This window comes from Nothobranchius furzeri, chromosome 4, assembly GCF_043380555.1.
Source record: "Nothobranchius furzeri strain GRZ-AD chromosome 4, NfurGRZ-RIMD1, whole genome shotgun sequence".
In the NCBI taxonomy this organism is placed as follows: domain Eukaryota; kingdom Metazoa; phylum Chordata; class Actinopteri; order Cyprinodontiformes; family Nothobranchiidae; genus Nothobranchius; species Nothobranchius furzeri.
In genome coordinates, this window is record NC_091744.1 from 76163709 (window position 1) to 76187253 (window position 23545).

The 23545-nt window shown below is 40.8% G+C and overlaps 1 protein-coding gene across 4 annotated transcripts; it reads right to left on the reverse strand.

Annotated features, from left to right (window-relative positions):
• Positions 1 to 9066: 9066 nt before the first annotated feature.
• lrrc56 (leucine rich repeat containing 56) lies at positions 9067 to 23545 on the reverse strand. 4 transcript variants are annotated; one of them, XM_015964837.3, is made up of 13 exons: positions 23110 to 23545; positions 22358 to 22526; positions 21522 to 21609; positions 18773 to 18833; positions 17468 to 17564; positions 16857 to 17054; positions 13594 to 13762; positions 13299 to 13511; positions 11799 to 11866; positions 11322 to 11464; positions 11029 to 11123; positions 10601 to 10889; positions 9067 to 10355 (listed from the first exon to the last, which is right to left on the reverse strand). In XM_015964837.3, exons 2-13 carry the CDS (start codon positions 22514 to 22516, stop codon positions 10199 to 10201), a joined length of 1737 nt encoding a protein of 578 aa, XP_015820323.3. In that variant the 5' UTR covers positions 22517 to 22526; positions 23110 to 23545; the 3' UTR covers positions 9067 to 10198. The 4 variants fall into 4 exon arrangements, with proteins under 4 accessions (XP_015820323.3, XP_054589203.2, XP_054589201.2 ...); XM_054733228.2 differs by having other exon boundaries at positions 10601 to 10886; positions 13287 to 13511; XM_054733226.2 differs by having other exon boundaries at positions 13287 to 13511.

Consider the following 23545-nt stretch of genomic DNA (forward strand, 5'->3'; position numbering starts at 1 on the left):
CTCATCCCCACCAGTGTGTGAATGGGTGAATGACTGATTGTGTTGTAAAGCGCCTTGAGGGGTTCCAGGTCTCTAGAAGGCGCTATATCAAATACAGGCCAGCTACCATTTACCATTTACAGTTTTAAACTTTAGACCCTAACTTTTTGAGTCCTGCATGGTCAAAATCCTCTCTACTTGTCTGACCTGCTGCTTCATCTTTACACCCAGTACACATCCACTAAGTGACCAAAGTTAGGAAGAAGAGCAAAACCAATTTAGTTTTAAGATCTATGCAAAAAATGCTTCTGTTTGATTTCTACCAGGTGTTGGTTCCAGAGTCTAGGTGCAAAAACAGGAAAAAATGCAGTCCCGCCTGTCTTTCCTTTGTCCTCACAGACTTTGACAACATGAGCTACAGATCTTGATGGAGCTTGCTTTAAAGCAGATCTGAGATATATGTCAGAGCCACAAGGGCCTTTTAAAATGATAAATGGTCTGTGATTGTGTAGCAACTTCTTAGGGTTTTACAACCCCCCAAGGCGCTTCCTAACACAATCAATCATCCACCCATTCACACACACATTCACACACTGGTGATGATTAGCAACAATGTAGCCACAGCTGCCCTGGGGTGCCATCGGTCCCTCTGACCACCACCAGCAGGCAAGGTGGGTTAAGTGTCTGGCCTAAGGGCGCAACGGCAGCATTCTCCAGTCGGAGGAGAGATCAAACCTACAACTTTCCAATTAATGGACAACACGCTCTACCTCCTAAGCCACTGCTGCCCTATTACACATGAACTAAAACTTTTACACAGAGCCAATGTTCCACTGAAAGCCAGCAAAGGGAAAATATGCTTTCACTTTTTTAGCCCACAAATAAAATCTGGCTGCAGAATTTTGCACCAATTCCTGTATTGACATGGAAGATTGGGTCAGTCCTGCACATTCTAGACATGAACAAGTCACTAGATTAGCATTAGACAACGTCAGTGTGATTCTGGAATTTTTAGAAGTTACCAAACCATCTCCAAATCCATTTATTTTGGCACAGTGCATAAAAAAATTACAGAATGGACTGTTTACTACCAGGAAAAAACAAATATTTATTAGTACAAATACATTTGCATGCAGTAATTCGATACACATGACTTCACATAACAGGATTGCTTACTTTGCAAATGAGAGTTCGATGGCAGCAACAAATATTTGGGAATTGTATAAAATAGTTTTTGTGGTTACCATAAAAACTGGTTCTTTTAGTACACATAGAGGTAGACAGGAGCACTATGATGACATCAGCAGATTTAATCTCAATCTGAAATACTCCATGCAACAATAAACATTATTATTATTATTATTGGAAAAATGAGATGACAGCAGATTGCACTGGTCTGCATTCCAGAGACATTACACTTGGAAATCCTGCGTCTTGGTCTTTATCGAAAAAATCTGATTCTGAGGTCGAGAGGGAGTTGACATTTTAGTTACAGGCTGTTTGATGTCTTTTACTTTGTTCAAATTTGTTAAGAAAATTAAGAGAAATTTGTCTTGTCTGATCGGCACTTTATTTTAATGAAAAGCACTAACTGAGTTTAATAAAAATATATGTCAGTAAAGCTTTTAAGATTCCCCCCACCCTGAAAAAACTCAGTTATGAATAGTTCCTCATGTTGAATTCCATCTCTCTGAGCCACGCATAAATCACATTAAAGATTGACATGAGTTTGCAAACATGCTCTGCAAAACAGATTTACGTGAGTCAATGCTTCAGATAACAGATTACTGTGTCACGTCAACAGAATTTCCTGTCATCCTCTTGAGGAGCCACATTTTTCTTGCCACTCACATTTGCTGACCCTGAAACTAAATGAGTGAAAAATGCTGCATTAGTTCCAGCAGATTGGGTTGGCACTGCAAAATGCCAAGTCAGAAAACTTCAGGATATTCAATTCAAGGATGGTCCATGTTTATCTCTGTTCTTTTTATTTTATTTTGAAGTATTATGAAGCAGCTGTAATAAATATGACCACTTTCAGAGCTATTTGATTGTCTTTTAAAAACATATGAAAATGGTTCACTCGATTTTGGCTTTTTACTGATATCTGATACACCAGTATAGTCTAAGTGGGCAGGAGTAGCTCAGGAAGTAGAGCGGGTTGTCCATTAATTGGAAGGTTGTAGGTTCAATCTCGGCTCCCTCCAGAGAATGTTGCTGTTGTCTCCTTTGGGCAAGACACTTAAATTCTTTTTCCGGAGTATTTCTCTTATCCGATGGCACCATCTAGTGGCTGACAAGCATATCACACTAAAAGTCTGTCGCTCTGTTTTTTTAAGATGGCGACTTCACGTTTCTTGTTTATACATGTGCTTCTGTAGCTGACAAGCAGAGCAAAACACGTCGTTTTACAAGTATTATTCTCATGTCATGCTGTGTTTTCATATATTTATATTTTAAAGACTTTCTTGTCCGTGAAAAGTTCATCAACTCTGCATCAGCCGAGGTATTCCTTAAGTTTGAAGCAGCAGTCTAACGCTATTGGTTAGTTCTGATCAGCGCTCAGTTTCCTATTGCACGGAGCTCTGCGGGGCAGGGGGCGTGCTTATCAAAAAATAAATAAAGAAAGAGGTATTGCTTACATTATATCACAAGATAATCACTTCTATGGATTTCTGAAAAGTCATACAAAATTTCTGAAAGTAGAAAACTCCGGAAAGCTACTTTAACCTGCCTTGCCTGCTTGTGGCGATCAGAGGGACCGGTGGCGCCTGTGTTCGACAGTCACACTTCCGTGAGTGCGCCCCAGAGCAGCTGTGGCTAGATTGTAGCTATTTATCACCAGCGTGTGAATGGGTGGATGATTGATTGTGTTGTGATGCGCCTTGGGGGGTTGTAGAATCCTAAGAAGTCGCTATACAAATACAGTCAATCTACAATTTACCATAACTCTTAAAGGTTGAATATGGAACTCGAATATCTTAGCGACATGTAGTGTGAGGAGGTTGTAGTTGCAACAATAGAGCAAGGTTTCCAACTGTCAGGATGCCATGTCCAGCACAACGTCCAGTGACGAATTGTACAGGGTAAGGACTAATTTCTGGTTTTATGTTTTTTTTTTATAATAGTATTTAACGTTAGAACATCTTCTGGGCAGGGGGTGCAGGTATGGACCCCATTTCCACATTTCTGTGGCAACCTGCCCCCCAATTTTTTTTGCACCTTAAACACTTCCACCAGCGACATTCCACGCAAACACACACTTAGGGCCTTGGGAGTGAGCACATTCAACGGCATTTGGCAGGGGGATTTTTCAGCCTCATCCCGAGTGCCGGTGCCCACTTCCAATTTTAAACTGCACTTAGACACTGAGGGCTATGGGTGCAAGTGGGGTGGGGTGGTGGCATCAGCTGGCATAGGCCAGACGATGCCTGCACTGCCCGCTCACCACAGCCATGGAATACACCTCATCAACACACACTAACACTATCCATGCTTTCGTTCTTTTTTAAACACAGAAACAGTTTTGTTTACCTGTTTGTAGCTACGGTTTCGCCGACAGCTGCCGGCTTCTTCAGGCTGACGCTGATGGTGGCGCGTCACTTCCTTCTCCGTTTATCTGCGGGCAGCAGAGGACGTTGTCGCCCTCTACTGCCCGCTCTCCCCTCTCCGACGATGCAGTCCCATGCGTGGTCCAGCGTGTAAACTCCGTCGTCCCTGTTCATGGAAGAAGCCGGCAGCTGTCGGCGAAACCGTAGCTACAAACAGGTAAACAAAACTGTTTCTGTGTTTAAAAAAGAACGAAAGCATGGACTTACAAAGACACAGCAAGAACACACCTAAGACACTAACACTATATTGGAGCAGGCAGAGGGAGACTAGGGGTCTTAGCACACCTCTCTTGTCACTTGGCTTCCTGGGGCTGGAGGCTAGGAGGGAGATCTGACCATCTGGTTGGGGTCTGGGGTGGTGGGTTGCTTTGCTCTGCGTTGGGCGAGGGAGCCTGCTCATCAGCACCCCAGCAGAAAGGGTCAAACTCTGGGAACCGGTAATGGTTGTACCCCTTTGGTACCGGGACCAGAGTTAATAGGGTGTGTATGGGGAGCATGAGTGGGTGTCCAGCGTGCATTTTTGTAAGTCTTGGGTTGTATGTGTATGTGTGAGCATGAGGGAGGGAGTGTGTGACTGTGTTTGTGTATGACTGTATAGGTCAGGTGGGGCCTTTGACTCCTCCCTTCTCCTGGGACTTCTTTTGTTGCTCTACATCTTCGGCTCCCTTCCCCCTGCCACACCTGGTGTGGGGTGTGGTGCCTTGGTCTGCCTGAGTGTTCGTGGCTCCCGGGTCAGGGGGTTTAAGATTTTTGGCATCTGCCAGATCGATCCTGGTGGCTGCCTGGTGGGATCTGGGTCCCTGGGCTCTGCTGGGTCCCCGGCGGGGGTGGTCGCCCCTGGGCCCCAGGTCGATGGGTCCTGGGCTCGGACGGCTAGGGGGTGAGAGGCTTCGGGTGGGCATGTGGGCTTGCCGCTGATATCTCCCGGGACACTGCCGGCTACTGGTTGTGGCCCTCCGGGGCGATCCTCTGCGCCTTTAAAGAGGGAAGGGGCTTTTCTGGTCACAGTCTCCTTGGGGTCCCTGTGCTCTGGGGCAGCACCTGGATCTCTGGTACTTGAAGCTCCCTCCATCTCCTATGCATCTTTGGGGGGCAGATCTGTGGCCCCTCACACTCTCTATTGGACGCTCCTATAGAGAAACCTTACATATACAAGCGTGGGTACCCACACAGGTGCTCACATGATGCTCTCATAAGTATGGACTTGGGCACGTTCAACACATGTCTTAAGGCTGTGGTTGGCACTAAATGCACTGTGATTTATTGTCGTGTGATTGTTCAGTAAAACAATGTTGATTTTATATTTCCTCATCAGGTTGACACAGTGATAGCTTGCTCCTGTTGTATTTTTGTGTATCCCTTTTCTGCAGGTCTAGAAGCAGACTCTTGTTCATCATTGATTGTTTATTTTTGTGGACCCACCCCCACCCCCCACCCCCCACCCCTCGTCTCTTCCTTTCTCTTTCACATCTGTCTCCATGTCTGGTCGGCATTACAAAGCATTTAAAAAACAATAACAATAATGTTTTAAGTATCAGGCGTGACATTAAAAGCAGACGCTTTGATGCTCCACCTGAGAGTAAATCTGTAAGGCTTGTCACCAGCATTCAGACATTAATTCTGTTTGCTTCACAGCCAGACAGGACACGAAAAAAAATTTAAAAATAAAAAACATCTTCTGGGCTCAGAAGCAGCTGCTTGAATTGTCAAGTCAGCCATTTTCCACAGTGCCAGCCTCGCTGTTTACCATATTTGGCAACCTGCAATGATTCCCTCTATTGGCTGATGGGTGTAAACATAAACCCAGTGTTGTGCCCATCAAGATAAATATTGTATTATTTTTAAATTAAAGTACAGCTTTTAAAGGAAACATTGTACCTTTATTCTGCACGTCTAAACGCCCCGTGGCAGAAATATTTTTAATCAAATCAAATCAAAGATACTTTATTAATCCCAGAGGGAAATTAGAGTTTCAGTACACACAATGCAGAGATCAGACATACATGGGCAAGACACATGACAAGAATTGGTGACTGTGGTCATTCGCAACCCTGAGTCGCGCTACCTTATATATATACATATATATATATATATATATATATGTATATATATATATATATATATATATATATATATATATATATATATATATATATAATGTATTTATATATATATATAATACATATTCCTTTTTATTAAACTGTTTCATATGCAAGCTTTAATTTCTGATACCAATTCAATAAATACATATCTGGTCTTTGGAACTTCTAGAAGAAAATGAAGCAAGTTTTGCCAAACAAAAAAATATATCTCCAAACCAAACCTTGGGTCTGTCATATTTTGACATTTTGAGTGAAAGGAAAAGTAGCTGAAGATTTGTGCATGGTAACATTGGTAGTAAAGCCTAGATCACACTGTGCATATGCCGCGCAGGACTGCTCATGTCACACTGTGAGGTTCTCCAGAACGGTGGCACACTGTACAGCCTAAGATTTCAGTGAGCCAAAGCGATGTCTCTCTCTAGCAGGACACACTAACATCGCGAGCACAACGCCCAACAAGCGTACATCACTAAAAGCCGACAGCTAACCAAAACAGCAATGCTGAAAAGTTATTAGACTCCAAACAAAACTCCAGAAAGGAGCGGTCCACGTTTCAGCATCTAGCTTCTGCTGTTGCCAATTCTACTCTTAAGTTGTACTCCCGTCACTAGCTGTTCACATCAATCCGTGGCGGTGGTTTCATTGGGGGATTGCAGATGGGAGTCGTAGGATTTCAAGCAGTGCTTGAAGACTGTTGGAGGCAGATTTTGGTCGTGAAGGTGTGCAATAAGCTGTCGCACACACTGGACAGCCACAGATTTGCAAATCACCCTCACGCTAACCATCTTTTGTCACGATTCCGTACATGAAGAGAGATTTGTTTAGGATGGCCAAAAAAACCAGTGTGATGCGGGCTACAAAGGTGTGTTTTTCAAAGAGTAAAAACGGATCCAGATCCTTTCCGGTATTACTTTTTACGATAGTAATGGTAGGCTGAAAATATCCAACATTCTTAATATATAGTGCAAATCACAACAGCAGTGGTGGTAAAGAATGAATGCTTTACTTAGGTAATAAAACCCGGACCACAATTATCCGAAAAGACACAAAGCAGAAAAAAACTAACTTAAAAGTCGAGCGTATTAAATTAAATTAAATTTGAGATTGAGGCCTGAGTGTCTTTGTGAAAGTGTCAAGGGGAGGATGATTTACAATGTTAAATACTTCCAGTGAACAGAAAGTTTCTTGCGGTGCTGTAAAAAAAATTCTTCTGGGCCTGCTGAAACTCATTCTGTGGTTATTTCAACAGTTTGGGAAAAAATAAAATGTTTTTTTTTCTGTAATCATTCACTTTCATGTTCTTTTCTGCAATTACAAGAATAGGTGCGGTGTTAATGGTGCTTTGAGGGAATGAAACAACATGTCATGATTTGGGGAATGAGTCTAAGCCAAGACATGCAGAATCACAACAGAACACCGAATGAGGGAAACATAATATATTGGGGGGGGGGGGGGGGGTGCTAAAGGCACCCTGGGAAGTCCAGTGGGATTGGGAATGGGAGCACAACATCTGGAGAGGGGAGAGCAAACACAGGTGAGATCTGGGAGGTAAGTCTTAGGAAGGGGCAGAGAAAAGACTTGGGAGTGGGGGGGGGGAGGGGGGTGGGGCACTGGTGTGAGGGGGGCAGGTTGAGAGCCGGGGTACAGTATATCCAAGAAGGGGGGTCCAGGAGAGGGACCGTGAGGCAAGCAGGAGAGCAGGTCGGTCAGTGTGAATGGAGAACGTATCTGAGCGGAGTCCGGGAATCCTATGGAGCATGAGTGAAGAATCCTGGGGTGTAGCAGTGTCCTGAGGTGTCAGGGAAAAAAACCTGAAGGCAGGAAATCACAAAAAATACACAATCACAAGAGTACAAAAACACTAGAGTCTCAAACACCTAGAAGACACGACGACGGCTGGAAACTACCAAGCTGTAGCAATCATCCAGCGTCGAGCTGTGTTCTCCATCCACCTTATGTAGCAGGCCCACTAACTGCTGACCAGGTGCAGCTGGAAAACTCCCTCTCCTGCAACACACTCAAAGATAGGTTGTTGAGAGGAGCACTCACCCCGGCTCATGACACAACACGTCCGAACAGGAATATAATTAGGTCCTTTTAGATTATTAGTCTATCTTTATGTATTTTCTTCACTTCAGTGTGACAGAAGTGAATACTTAACACTTGTTTTTAAGTGTTGGTTTAAAACACCTGACAGGTAGCAATGGAGTGAATTAATCCCACAGATAAGAGTAATTGTGAGCAGGCCATGGGAGGCGGTGCAGATGCATTATGGAAATTATTACTAGATGATAAGAAATGCAAAAACATGTTGCATAACTGTTCAGTTCAGGACCTTCAGATATGTGTGTTTGTACAGCTTGTTCATTCAAACTCCAGAGGTCTGTAACCGTTCAAAAAGAGTATCTATCTCAACATGATTTGTAAAGGGACACAAAATGGTCTTGACTTAGAAAATTATTAGTAGATGTCCCAGTGTGACCATTTTATATATCAATTTTATTGTATTTTATAGTTTAAAGGGATACTTTGCAACTTTTTCAGATTTTTAAATCATTTTATTCACCCTTTACCCAGGGTTAATGAAAGGCCACCCAGCCCCTATCGCCCCTAAGGCCAGAATATTCCACTTGCAACTTCAGAATTACCCCGTCTGCTTCCTCGAGGACTACTGGAGATAGACAGCAACCCTATAATAGGGTAGATAAAAAGGATGGATGGATGATATATTTATGCAAATCAGCAATCACCATGGTTATGACACCTGAAATGATATTCCATGTCATGCTTTCTGTGACAGCTTCAAAACAAGCCTGCCTCAACATCACATGCCCTGAAGACCTGCTGACGTGTCTCACCCTCCTCCACCCACATATACCAGAGGCTTCTGAGTGTGTCTCATAACAAATTAGCCTTGGATCAATGAATGCTACATCCCAGAAAATGTTGGAATAAAAACATTGCAGCTTCAATTAGTTAAACTGGTTCCACCCTATTACTCGTTAGGGATCACTCAATGGCCCTAAACATGAGTGAATGGATGGATCAAGTATGCTTGCAAACATATGTTATATATCACACAAACATTCATCAGACACTTTCTATGTGGCTAAAAATGGATAAAACAGATACAAGCGACTATTTTTTTCTATGAGGTCAAAGCTGTTGTTTTTAAGTTCACAGACATCGCCCTCATGAGGTTGTGAGAGACTATTGCATCAATTATATCAGCCGAAAATAACATTGTCATGGCAGGTGATGTTTTTTATTATAAAAAATACTTATTTGAATTTGTTTTGTGTGTTTTGCATTTTAATTAAAGACAAATTAAAATGAATTTAATAGAATAAAATAGGGTTAAAGAATCTAGCAAATCAGAGCTTCAGAATCCTGTTTTTATTCAGATAAAATGCAACTTAAGATCCTCCTTGCAGTTAAATCCACAAAAAGATAAAAAATAAAAATTTCAAACAAAATTACAGCTAAAGCAGTGCCGTGTCCAGGCCCTTTAAAATGGGGTGGCCCCTGTGGGGCCTTTGTATACATGAAAGGCACCTATGGTTATGGAGTTTTTTTATTTGGGGGGTCACCGCTCAAAATTTTATTTTATGCATTCTAGGAAATCTCTTTATCTTTTTGTTCTTACAGCCGTTTTGTGGCTGTTAGCAAGCATCATCATGATGCATGAAAAAAAATGTAAAAATTCATAATACCAATACACACAAATAGACCTGGGGCTAGAAACCAATGCAAAGGTGCATACTGCCACCTACTGTTTAAGAGCTTATAACCCTAAGCCTTTTGTCAGTTTCAATGGGGTGGCCAAAATGGTGGCATGTGTTACCCCAGGGCATTCCCTGGACACGCCCCTGCTGAAAAGGAAAGATTACCATAGTTCTGGATTTTCACTGATGCTTGTTTTCCAACCCATTAACCCAATTTAAGGCTAACATCCCCTTGATTTTTATGCTGAACTCCAAAAGCAACAGTTTTATTATTTGCCTGCACAAGAGAAACATTTTAAAATTAAACACCCACAGCTTGAACAAATAATGGTGTAAAATACAAAAAGAATCCAATGAATCAACAGACATTTCAAAGTAACTTCTCATTCATCTGTTTTGTGCCTCTTCATCCTTTCAGTAGATCATATTCAGAAAACTTAGTGAAACTGTACATATGACAGGATTTTAAAATCCTAAAAAATAACCAGAGTGGCCAAAAAGAGAGGGAAAATACTGGAGATTATGCTTTAGTCTACATCGTAGATAAAAATAAAATAATAAACATTTGTGAGAACACTGCTGGTGCACATTAAACAAAGATCAGATAATCCTATAGCAGCTTTTTCTCATAACAGTGGACAGGTTTGGTCAGACTCTGCTTCATCTCTTCTTCACCTCTGCTCTGACAGAGGAGTTAAGGGACTAATGTACAACCAGAAATAAAAATTTAATGGGACAGAAAAATGAAAATAAGGGTAACCTAATGCATGCAAGTGTGGTCTCAATCTGGGTGTGATCTCCCTCTGTCGGGTTGGAGCTGGTGGTGCTGGCGGGGTTTCTGTAGCACAGCTCTGGCTGTGTGAGGACGAGGAATCAGCGGGCTGTTGAGGGGTTTTGAAATGTTGTGCTTGCCTGAATGTCTGCCAGACAAATTCACACTGAAATCCAAAAAATAAATAAACATATATATTAAGCTATATCTAATAAAGATCATTTTAAAGTTATTACGAATTACCTTTCCGAATCAATATTTCATCAACACATAATTATTCACTTTGCCACATTTTTACTGAAGTTGCTCAAAGCTAAACCTCATTTTTAAATTAAACACCTCAAATGAAATTGATGCTTAAAACAATTCTGATTCCATTTACATAAAAGAGATTTGTTATTAATTTCATACTTTGAGTTTGCTGGTCCTCGTGGCAGGGCATTCACTGGAGGTGGGCATGGTCTGTGGGGCACATGGGTCTCTTCCAAGTCACGGACTCTCTCAAACACAAGGTCTGTGTCCGGCACTGCTGTGGCTGTTTGAGGGGTGCATCTCTCTCTGTTAAAATCAGAGCTGGCCTGGCTGAGATGAAGCCTGCGGGTTCGAATCCCCAGCAGCTTCCTGTTAGCAGCAGCAGAAGCAGCAGAACGTCTGGTGTTTGGAGCCAGCGACAGTCCACTCAAGTTGGGGGAGAAGGCTTCTTGATGATTTAGATGTGACACCGATCAGAAAAAATATAAACTTTATTTAATTAGTCCAAAAATAAGAAAATAAACAGTGAGTTGGAACAGATGAATCTGGGGAGCCAGTATCTGGTCTGTTGTTAACGCCATACAAACCTTCTTCTTCTTCTCCCCCATCAGTCTCATCCTCAGTATCATGATGAATAGCCAGAATCTGTGGTAGCCGCTCTTTCTCTATGATCTGAAGACGTCTAAAAAATAATATAGAAAGATTTTCGGTGTTCATAATTACAACTGATGTGAAGAAATGGCTAGAGAGCTGTCTGCATATCTATGATATTTTAAAATTATTATGTCAAGTTATATTTCACAATGGAATGTGTTTTGTATACAAAATAAGCTTTTAGAAATCATTAAAAGAGCTAAAAACATCAGAAGTCTTGTAGGACCTGCTGTGCTGTTCCCTCCACGCCCTCAGCTCTGCAAACACATTAACACGATTTCCAAGATTAGGCTCCACGAGGTCATATGTGTGTTCTGGTACATGAATTGGAAGGTCACGTGGGGTCAGAGTGGAGCTGGTGGGTGCAGTCTGCCAGGGTGAGCCACAGAGGAAGTCAGAGCGCAGAAAAAGATCACTTCTAAAGGCTTGATGTGAAACACAAAAAAGAAAAGCTCCTGCAGCAGCTTCCATGGTGCTGGCAGTAAAAGCCCCGTTGTGTCCTTCACTTTCGCCACTTTCCTCCACTCTTTCTGCTTAGATCAACGTGGGAAAAATATACTGACAGACATTCATTATGGACTGTCAGAGCCCATAAAGCTGACACTGAAAGCTTTACTGAATTAAAGTAACAGACCTAGGCTCTTTCTGCAAAGTGAAATAATTTTTTTTCTTTTTACTGAATCGTAAAAGTTTAGCCTCTTACCTTCAATTTTTCTCGTCGTGCTCGAACAGCTTTGACCGGGTTTCCACAGAACCGGATTTTCCCAGCTCCTACACAAATGATAAATGACAGGCACTTGTATGGCGCCTCTCAGAGTAAGGACTCCAAAGCGCTTCACACTACAGTGTATCATTCATCCATTCACACACACATTCACACACTGATGGGGATGAGCTACGATGTAGCCACAGCTGCCCTGGGGCGCACTGACAGAGACGACGCTGCAGAGCACAGGCACCACCGGTCCCTCCGACCACCACCAGCAGGAAATGTCGGTTAAGTGTCTTGCCCAAAGACACAACAGCAGAATTCTCTGTCCGGAGCCGGGATCGAACCTTCCGATTACTGGACAACCCGCTCAACCTGTTGAGCTACTGCTGCCCCAAACAAGCAAATATAAAATGGCGATTAAACTAGTACTGTAAGATGATTAAGGCATATTGGTGGCATTTTATATAAAGATTTACTAAATATTTTGAGAGGAATTCATTTGCAAAAACCGATAAATTAATTTTGATCAAAATAATTTGACTGATTTCAGCTGAAGTAAATAATAATAAAACATATTTCTTGAAAATGTATAAAAAACTGAGTCATCTGTTTTTGCTAATGAACTCTTCATTTACTAAAATGAACTGCAATGCTAAAAATAATAATTGAAACTAAATAGAGTGTTGTGATTAATTAGCTGAATAATCAGGATGCACCGATAGGAAAATGTGGTCCGATATTAATAGAGCTGATAACCAATTTTTATCTATATTACACTAATATAAAAAGAAAAATCAATATATTGAAATTTTTTTACATTTTTTGTAATGATACTGAATCGTTAAAAGCAGTGTATCGATTTTTATTCAGAATTTACACGCTAACGTTTACTATATTTCTTGTGGTGTAATTCAAACCCCGATTGCTAGGTGGCAGCAGTTTTTACCGCCTTCTGTCAGCGTGAGCTCTGACAGAGCAACAAAATCTCGCGATAACGCTTGACACACTTGGATGCATCTAGCCAGAATTTTTCATTTAAGTTCAGTAAAAAAAACATGACAAATATCGTCTGACTTTTAGTATCACAAATAATATATTGTCTCGTCTGTATTCTGATATATATGTATATATATATATATATATATATATATATATATATATATACATATTGCCAGATTCTTGTCCATAAACACCTCAAATATAAGAATTATATATAAATATAATCTATTATTATTATATACTCACACACACACATTTATACTTCTGAGATGATTACTATCACTGTCATATGCCCAAACAATTACACATTATCACCCCCTTTACCGTCTGAAACGGATACACAAATAGCTACTATGCAAAAAAAAATACAGTTTGTTAATGCCGACCCAGTTTTACCTATTTTATTATTATACCAATGTTTTAAAAAGTGACTAACATCAGCCGATACAGATATTGATGTGATATATCGTGTATCCCTACTGAATACTGCACCATCAATAAGGCTGCTGGTCTCTACTTCCACTGAGGCTAGATCAAAGTCTGATGAGGCAGGTCTCGATCCCACAGGGGTACAAATCCCAGGCCTGGTGTCTGATGTAAGTCTGGAGCTTGGAGATAAAAGGGGCCTGACACCAGAAGGACAGGAAAAAGGACGCCTGGTTGACTTGTGTGCAGTGTAGGGACGTACGCCGTCAGCCGTGTCCTCTAAAAATACACAAATATGCAGTTAAAATGGTGACTGAGGGATTCAGAAAATATTGTTAAAAAAATAATATAAAATCCTTACTGACAGCCTCAGAAGAATTACATTCCCTAATAGAGTTTCTGAGAATGTCCCAGTCTTCCCCTGTCATGCTACAGCAGGTCAACTTGTCCTCCTCCACCCTTACATCATCTAGGTAACGCAACTGAGGGACCAACTCCCTCACTGCGCTCCTGTAACTGTAATCCTCCACCTAGACAGGAGATGAAAGCAAAACCAGAATATAGAAGACAGATAAGTGTTCAAGGCGTAGTAAAACAGGAAATACCTGTGCAGTTTACTTTAATATAAATTCTCAAAACTCATGATTTGTGTTTATTTGATACATAAAAAATACCCAACCAAACTCTTATTCATGTACTTCTATAATACCATAGATTTTCTATTCTTAAAATCGTCCTAATTTGTTATCTAACCAAACAAAGTGTGGATTGTCCAGTAAATTACCGAGCTACTTAGGAATCAAATTAGAGCCCAGCTATCCTGGTCTTCACCAAATCACACAGAAGCAATGAATGAAAATAAAAGGGAGTAAAAATCTGGCAAAGAGGAAATGAAAAAGAAAAGACGGAGAGATAGAGGTCCAAGCGAGACGAAGGGAGCGGATGTGATGGAGAGAGGGAAGGAAGGAGGAGTGTTCGTTTGGCAAGAGAGCAAGCCTAAGAACTCCACAATTACTACAAAGCACAGACCTAATGCATATTCAACTCTGCATCTCCAGTCATTGCCCTAGTTTCTTAATTAATGCTCTGCTGGTGGGTGTAAATAAACACATTCACAGTGGCCCAAAAAGCTCACAGCTAACTGTGGAGGAAATGCAGCTTGGCGTCTCCTACCCAGCACATGAAGGGGAATAGATTTGTGATTTATACCAAGTTTGCATTTAGATCACATTTGCATCCTGACATCACAATAAAAGTGCTTCGTCTGCCATGAGGTGACCTCAGAAGACTCTTTAGTTCGTGCGGCAGTTAAATTTGGCATTTTGATATCTTTCTGTGTGGTGATAATTCACCAACACGACTTTTATGTGTCAACCTGTAAGCACAGGAGAGACTGATGGATGATCAGAGACACAAGCTGCATTTGCATGTTAGCCTTTTACAGCATCAACTGAATAAAGCACGTCCTGTTTGGGAAGTCTGCCCAGATCCTTGCTAAAGACTTATTCAACTTAATAAGTTCACAGGTTTGTTTGATCTGTAGCTCGATTGCTTTTACTCTGTACGCGTTGCATCCTTTATCGTTGGTATGCTAAAAATCCTACCTCCTACAAATAAACCACACAGGAGACAAAACCAAAGCATCTGATATTAAAGGATCCATATAATGAAAAACTTTTTGGAGCTTTTCACCGTGTGATATTGTCATTTTCTCATGAGAAATAACCCCAAACCCTTTTTTGGCTGCATTCTTGCATCTTCCTTCCTCAGCTTCAACTTTTAGAATTTAATTTCAGGCCTACGTCCAGGACAAAGTAGCCCAAGTCATCAGGCATTTCTCCTCCCCCTAAAGCTAGTCTCGGATCTGGAACCCCCTCCGCTGGAAGTAGGTTACAAACGCCCACTTCCTCCTAGATGTGGGAACAGGGCTCATGATCGTGTTGTCATCACCGACGCAACAGCCATGTTGGCAGCCTACGAGTCCGTACTTGTTGCTTGTTACTACTGACAACCGCACGCTCCGCCTCGTTCTCGTGGCTTAATTTCATTTATTAATCATTTGATCAGTTGTATTATGCAACTATGGTCAATCGTTGCTGTGTTGTGGGATGAAACGTGATCACCAGGGAAAAAGAAGTAAAACTCTTTGGAGCTTAATTTTCACTGTTTTCCTAATTGGAGGCGTAACCGCGGAGACCAAGTATTCAACATAAAGTCTCATCGGCTCGCAGCTGTAAGGCGACCAAACATCACCTTCTGGAGTATTTTCATTCTGGTAATTTACAGATGGTGTAGGTTTTTTTATACATCATTTCTTTCCTTCAACTGCGACGTACACACAACACACACGTAGCAGTGGGCTAACACACGACACAACTTCTCCTGCTCCCCTTCTTCTTTAGGATGACAATTAGGATTGTTTTACTACAAAAACCAGCTAATTAAACGTTTCCCTCACACACACATTTATATCCACTCACACCACAAGCAAGAAAGCTGAAAACGTCCGTTGTGCAGATCTGCGGAGGCAACAAGTTGTCGTCGGTGCTCCAGTCTTGGGTCCAGTCCGCATGCTTTTTGGGATTTTAACATGTGTTTTAACACATCCTTTCTCCCAAATCAGCTTCTTCTCTGCAACTTACTGTTTGTTGTCACGGTTTGTTTACGCTCGTAAGGCCATCACCATGTCTGTGCACATCCCAGAATGCTACGCACAATCATGTGTGATCCCAAGCCCTAAAGAGAGGTGGATTTCATGCTGCCATTGAGAATGGGACCTTCATGTCACAGATGACATGCTTTAGACGTCCGCCGGTACCAGAGTGAATATTGTGACAAAGTACTTCTGCATTGGAGGCAAAACACTGCCATAAAACCATGCATCCAGTCAACAAAGAAGCACGTGATGGTCAGCACCGGATATGTGTCTTAGGCGACTATAACAGACTTTGTAGTCCCGTTGGTATTGTAACTGACTGGCATGCTGTTTTGCACCGGTTCCACTCTCGGTCTCAGCAGTATCTTTTTTTCTTCCTTTTTTTAGCTACACTTGCCAGCATTATGTTTCCAACCATTTATGTTGGTAAACAGTTTAAAATTTAAGGACTCATCTTTTTTTTTTGTTGCTTTCTTTGTTTATTTACAAAACACACGGGCATGGGAGGAGCTTGACTGAAACCTGAAACAGTTTCACTTCCTGGTATAAATTCCGGCTGAAGAGAATAACTCAGTAAAGATAAAATGACTTCTCACTGGTAATATATTACCATATATTGTGTCTACCGTTGCTCTCAAAGGTTTAAAATAGCACGATCTGACCTCTTTAATGCACGTGCTTGTCTTGCTTTCAGATGAAGACATATTTGCTAAACTGAATTAACCATATTTGTTTCATGTGCAGCAGATGTGTGAAACTTATGGTTCAGTTGATCTATTCCTGGTTCCACCACCACAACAGTAGAAACATGCTCTGTTGAAAGCAAAACTTGTCAAGAAAAAGGTTTAATTTATTCATAAATATAATATAATTTACCCAATTTTGATGCCGTCTCTCTTTTCAAAAGTTAATAATGGCTTATTGTTCATTTGCATGCTATTAGAAACATTAGAGAAGAATGTCCCTACCTCAGAGGAAGTAGGGTTTGGGCGGACACACACAGGGTTTCCCTCTAGGGTAAGTGTCTGGAGTTTGAGACACAAACCCAGATACTGAACCTGGACTAGGTCATCCACATTGTTCCCTTCCAGATCCAACAGCTGCAGGCTCTCCAGCATGCTAATCGGACTCAGGTCCGACAAGTTGTTGTAGGCCAGGTAGAGCTCCTGAAACAGAGACAGGGAGCATGAACAGTAGAAAAAGAAAGAGCTTGTTTTTATTTAAATCTACTAAGAATTGTGCACACACAACTATAAAGAGATCCATGAACTGAAGAACACAAAAACTAAAATTGTTAAAATGGTAAAAATGGTAAGTGGCCTGTGTTTGATAGCATTTTCGAACGTTCTACAACCCCCCAAGGTGCTTTACAACACAGTCGCACATTCACACACAAAATAACAATGATTATCTGTCATATTTTTTGTACACTGCAAAAAATGTTTTAAGTATTTTCAGAAATATTGTTGAATGATGTAATTATCTCCTTTGGATAATAACGCATTAGAAAGTACTTTTTCCCCCTTGTATTAATTATTAAACGGTCTTCACTGAGTCATCTGTTAGCAGTCAGCTTAACCTGAAGAGAAGAGAAGGTAGAAATGCCATCTAGGTCTTGTAGGCAGCAGGACGACATCCACAGCCCCTGCAGGTGGGAGAGGGTGGTTCCCAGGTCTCTAGGGAGACAAACAATATGGATGTAGAGGCAGAGAAGGGAGTTCTCACCATGAATCCAACATGCATTCCTCTCCTCGTTCGCCCATTTGTCTTCACAGCACACCCCTGGTCAGACATTTCCAGAGGAAGTCTGTATCTTACCTCGTAACACCCGCTCTCCTTCAACTCCCTCAGCCCAGAGGAGGAAATGCTATCAGAGGTAGTTCATGTCCGGCAGCCTCTGCTGCTCGCAGGGTGGAGCAGACACCTCTCTGCTTTTATATCTTGTTTTTCTCTCAAATATTCATCTGGTTACATTTGATCACATTTTCTACTAGAAAAACCAAATCAATCCTGACTTTTGATGATGGCTACGTGTATGGAAGACAATGTTTCTTGTCTCATTCTGTAAAACTAAAAACATCTTGTTCTCATTGTGTAACCAGCTCAGTGGCCTAGTGGTAGAGTGTCCGCCCTGAGACTGGGAGATCAGGGTTCGATTCCTGGTCGGGTCATACCAAAGACTTTGAAAAATGGGACCGAATTCCTCCCTGCTTGACACTCAGCATTAAGGGGTTGGATTGGGGGGTTAAACCACCAAATGGTTCCCGAGCGCGGCTGTGTCTGCAGCTCACCGCTCCCCCAGGGGATGGGTCAAATGCGGAGAACAAATTTCGCACACACATCAGTGTGTGTGACAACTAATGGGACTTTAACTTTAACTTGAAGCATTTTTGTGACAGCACCAGTCATCATGTCTGCTTGTGTGTGATTTAGAAGCTGCAACTTGCTAGCATGGCTTGCCAGACTCGTCCTGTGTTCATTTCTACACAGAGGACTAAGGAAACATGTGGCTGGCTGGTGGTCAGGTTAGCAACTTGCATCTACTATGCATATACTCTGTACTACAAGGGCCTGGTGTAAGCGCTTGGATAAAGAAGAGCAAAATAACTTACTTCGCTGCAACACTTCTGCATCTATGTTCTGAAAAATGCATTTCCAGGACTTTAGACCTGCTCAGAGTACCGTCTGACTCAAATGATCATTTGTTATGGCTTATAAATAGAGTGTGGAGTAATCCCCTGTGATTTGCTTCTTTTTTTTTTTACAGATGTGGCCTTGTGTTTGATGCATGGGAAAAATGACAAAATGTGCTATATTTATTCAAGTCGTTCGCTTTTTAAAGACACAAAATAGAAAAGGAACAGCTTTAGCTTATTTCACTTACCTTACTGACAAGATCAAGCTGTTGTTCAGTTTCAGCTGCTTTAACTTGGGCAAAAACGCACCTGCAAGACAATCAATTAAATTGGGATGTTTTTTATTTCAACCTGTAAAGACCCGGATCCTTTCCAAATTCATTCTATCAGAGGTCCAGCCATTATTACTTAAAAGGAAGTGCTGTTTTTGTTATGCACAGATGTACACACTCCATATGCAATCTAGGATTCTGGAAGAACAAAGGTGAGTACAGTAAACATTAGGAGTGGGAATTTAACGTATTCAATTACAATTAATTAATTAGAACAATATCACGTATTAAAATTTTACCCCTTTGAGCCTGGGTTAGTAGCCTGTAAAAGATTAACGTCACAATGTATCAATAAATATCATCAAGCTGCATCTCTTAACATCTTGTAGCCTGAGCTTCAAGAACATAAAAACCATTTTAACGTTTTTTTACTCTGGAACTCTGTCAGTGGACTCAGTGGTCTAAAAGCAGCTGAAAACTCACCTGTTCAGGCTGACTTTTGCGTGACCTTCATCACCACCCTCTCCTCATTCTCTTCTTTTTTACCAATTCTGCCTTTCCCGGGATCCGTTTATTTCCCTCTTTCTTTTAAATTTTCTCTCTCCCTTTCCCTACATTTTGAATTACAATACTTTTTTTTGTTTGTTTTTATGAGATTGTTAATCATTTTTTAAATCTTTTTATTATTTACATTATTTTTGTTCTTGGGAAGCGCCTCGTGATTTTTATCTTGATCACTAAAAGATTGTGTTTCTTTCTTTCTTTCTTTCTTTCTTATGTGCTTCAAACACAACTGAAACTACAATTAAATGAATCACGACAAATTGCTGTCTATGAAAAAAGGAATATATATATATATATATATATATATATATATATATATATATATATATATATGTGTGTGTGTGTGTGTGTGTGTGTGTGTGTGTGTGTGTGTGTGTGTGTGTGTGTGTGTGTGTGTGTGTGTAGGGTTAGCATACGTATGTAATTTGGGTGTTTTTTAAGCCCAATATGCTACACTACATTTGACCAATAAGATGTGAATTTCTATATAAATATGGAAATCCTGTCTGTCTGGTCTTTGAATGTTTAACCAGAAGATTTAGAATTCTTTGTTTATTCAGGGATCGTAAGACACTTCGTATTAATTCAGACAGTCAAGCTTATAAAAAGTAAGAAATTTATTTTCTAAACAATTAAAAACATGACAACTAGGAAACACTTTAGGTGATGAATGAATCTAAGTGAATGGAATGTGAGGTGTGATGATGTGTCAATGTGATGTTATCAGAACCTTTGTATCTGGAGAAACTGAGTTCTGCGTGGGAGTGAATTTGGTCTGCTATAAACTATAACTGATGGTTTATAAAACCACATCAGACACATCTGTCGAGTCTACGTACCCTTATCGGAGACTCTCTTTTGGATCCGAGATGTTGGGGAGTCCGTGGACCCCAAAGGTACCGAAGTCCGTAGAGAAACCGCAGTACGACCAGGTCAGTCCAGAGTCGTCTCCAGGTCACGACAAACAGGTGGTTATTTGTGTCTATGGAGGACTCTTAAGGAGTTAGAGCTTGTTCAGCTTTATTCTGAAGGAACCGTTTGCGGTCAGCTGTAGAATGCTACAGGTTTTGACAGCTTGTCAAAGATGCGACGGGAGAAGAGGCTTCCTCCGATGGCCAGTCAGAGTAGGGCTCAACTGAATCACTCAGGAAGCGATGCTGCTTTAATCACGGCCATATTTTGGTTCACTGACGAATCAGAATTTGCCCTGTAAAGGGGTTTTGCCAACAAACTCAGATACACACCTCCCTCAGATATGAAGATGCTGACTTTGTGGATAAGAAAACATCTAAGTGCAGTGACGTTAATTTTAACTTGCGTCATGGAGATATGGTGAGTGTGTCTTGTCCAGTCAGTGCGCTGATTAAATATATGGGTCATATATTTCATTTCATCCTTATTAATCTTTCAATGTAATAATAATATTCATTTCAACTTCAGTAATTTAAGCACAGATTAATCAAAACATTTCATTTAACCATATTGTCTATTTCATTATAGGATTTAATTATGAAAGTTCATCCGTCTTGTTCTGTGAATAAAACCAGTCTTAGATAAGAGGGTGCTTGGGCAAGCAACAGTATCTTTCTTGCAGATTAAAGGCACCAGCTAAGACTTGTCTCCAATTGGCCAGATACTGAAGAGGTCAGACTGTAGGTGGAAAACTGACCATTTCTGGAGGCTACATACAGTGTGTGTGTATATATATATATATATATATATATATATATATATATATATATATATATATATATATATATATATATATATCCCGATATATCCCTCAATGGTTACCTTTATAATGAGACCAAAGTAATCAGTTAGACCTTGTGGTTACAGAAATATACGTGGGTATAGTGTGGGTATGTCATCTGTGCCTCACTAACAATATTTTTAATTTAAAAAAATGCTTGGGTGCAAATTGTCTTTAACGATTAAAATGTGATTGATCAAGAAAAAATTATTACAAAGCCTCTAATTAATTAGATTAATTTTTAGTCGAGTCCCACCCTTAGTAAATCTTTCTTCACTGTTATTACTCTAGTCAGCTGGAACCGGTCTGTGCAACTTTTTTCCTGTCACGCAAACAATGAGGATTCATGAAAACAGTTTTATCTGGAAGGCAACAGTTAATGGTAAATGCATCATTTGTGTGCCTTACCGACGTTACCCAGGGTGTTTTCTTGGGTATTTATGCAGAGCTCCAGTGACGTCACAACAGAGAGGTCATGAGTCCCACACAGCTCTCTCTGTAAGAGACAGAAATTACTATAAGAAATAGTCACACAATAAAGTGAACTGTATTAAACTCATGTATCTAAATATTATATTAAGTTTCCATTCAAACTTTCAAATACATTGAATCTGTGATGTGAATAATGCTGTTGAGCTGTGTGAGTCTATTGGTTCTACAACCCATACATTTCTCAATCTACTCGTTGGTTTAGAAGAACTGCAAGGAAAGTTGCAAAACTATTATCGGATGTGCAGAACACATGTTGCAGCAAAAGTGTTAGTTCTAAATCAGTCTGTTGAAAGTGTTTTCTATCAGAATCACAGCCTGATTGTAAAATCTTATTAAATGCAAGACAAGACAAATGTGTCATGTAGTTGTAAATGTGCTGCATAAAAATGACAATAGTTATCTGCTCTACTTAGAAATGTTATAACGACCCTATTATAGTAATAATAGTTCTAAAAGAAAGCACAGAAAAGACACCTATTCCTAAACTGCCTCAGCTTTTTTATACTTCATCCTCGTGTTGTCCTTCATTTGGAAAATTCTGACTAAGACATACCTGCAAAATGTCATTTAAACACAAGAAAATGTAAAAAACAGTATCTATTATTTAATTCCACACAGTATTCACAGTGGGTTTGGGGCTTACGAAAAGGTGCAATACTACTTATTTAAGCATACATTTCATTGTTTATTAAACGAAATGAAAGAATTAAAGATATCAAAGATTGTGATTGAGGGTCTCTCTCATAACTTACCAGCCTTTCTGGAGAAAGATAAAGTTCCACAGTAGGACCTTCATCTGATTTAGAAGGATTAGGAGTTGGGTTGATGTTGCCTGACTCACTCAGTTCAGTCACCTGAACCCGAGCAGTAGGGCGGACCTTCTGGCCCACCGGCTCGTGAATGATACTCATTTCTTAAGCGCTGTGTGGTAATAATGATAATCATTAATGCATTAATGACCACAGCTGATGCATAAATAAGAACTCATCTAATATTTCTTTGTTGATCAATTCTAGAAAGTGTAAAAAAACATTTACATTAGTAATTATTTTCTTTTGGCTTCTCCCTTCAAGGCACATGACAGCAAACCATCTGTCTCCATGTAGTCCTGTCTTCTTCATCCTCCACCATCACACCAACTTACATCACAAATCTCTTTTGTTGTCCTCTCAACCTTATGCCTGGTGGCTCCAACCTGCAGCACCCTTCTACCTACGTGTCTCTCCTCTGGACTTGTCCAAACCATCTCAGGCTGTCCTCTCTGACTATCTGTGAAACAACTAACATGAGCTTTCCTCATTCTTGATATCCATCCTCATCATTCCCAAAGAGAACCTCAAAATCTTGAGATCTGCAACCTCCCGTTCTTTTCCTAATGAGCACTGTCTTTAGACAACATGGCTGGTCTCACTCCTGTCTTCTTTCCTTTCATTCTTCCTGAAACCTTTTTACCACACAGCTGAACCCCATCAGTCACACACAGTGATAGGAAAAGGGTGTTTACCTGTTGTTGGGAATGGTCCAGTAATTACATTTACAAAGAAAGAAGGAGCAAGACGGGCAAAAGTTTACTTGACAACCGATTTCAACTTCCTGGATACTCATGGATCACTGGGATATGTAGTTCACGTGGTCAGTTCACGTTTAGCAGAAGGCCTTCAGATTTTGCAGGTTTTCAGGTTGGCTATTCAAAGTTTCTATTTATATCACTTACTAAAATGACGGGGTCAGTGGGTGAATTATTCTGAGGTTTAGTGAAGCATGCGCACGGATTCCTGCGTCAAGAGCGCGAGCTGGGCAGGTAGCGCGGGCGCAGATTAGGAGGGACAGTTTCTTTCACCTGAAAATAATCTCCCCACCTGTGCGTTGCTGCCACTGCGCTGCCGGGTGTGCAATAAAGATGCTGTATACTCGTTTCAAATGTAAACGGGCGCTTTCGT

Bases quoted from the DNA above. Each gene is read 5' to 3' on its own strand.
- lrrc56 (XM_054733226.2), bottom strand. From the start codon at position 22,516: ATGAGTATCATTCACGAGCCGGTGGGCCAGAAGGTCCGCCCTACTGCT. The intron at 18,834-21,521 runs GTAAGGCACACA...ATTGTCTTGCAG, and splicing joins AAACACCCTGGGTAACGTCG to GTGCGTTTTTGCCCAAGTTA. The intron at 13,763-16,856 runs GTAGGGACATTC...TCTCCTGTCTAG, and splicing joins CAAACCCTACTTCCTCTGAG to GTGGAGGATTACAGTTACAG.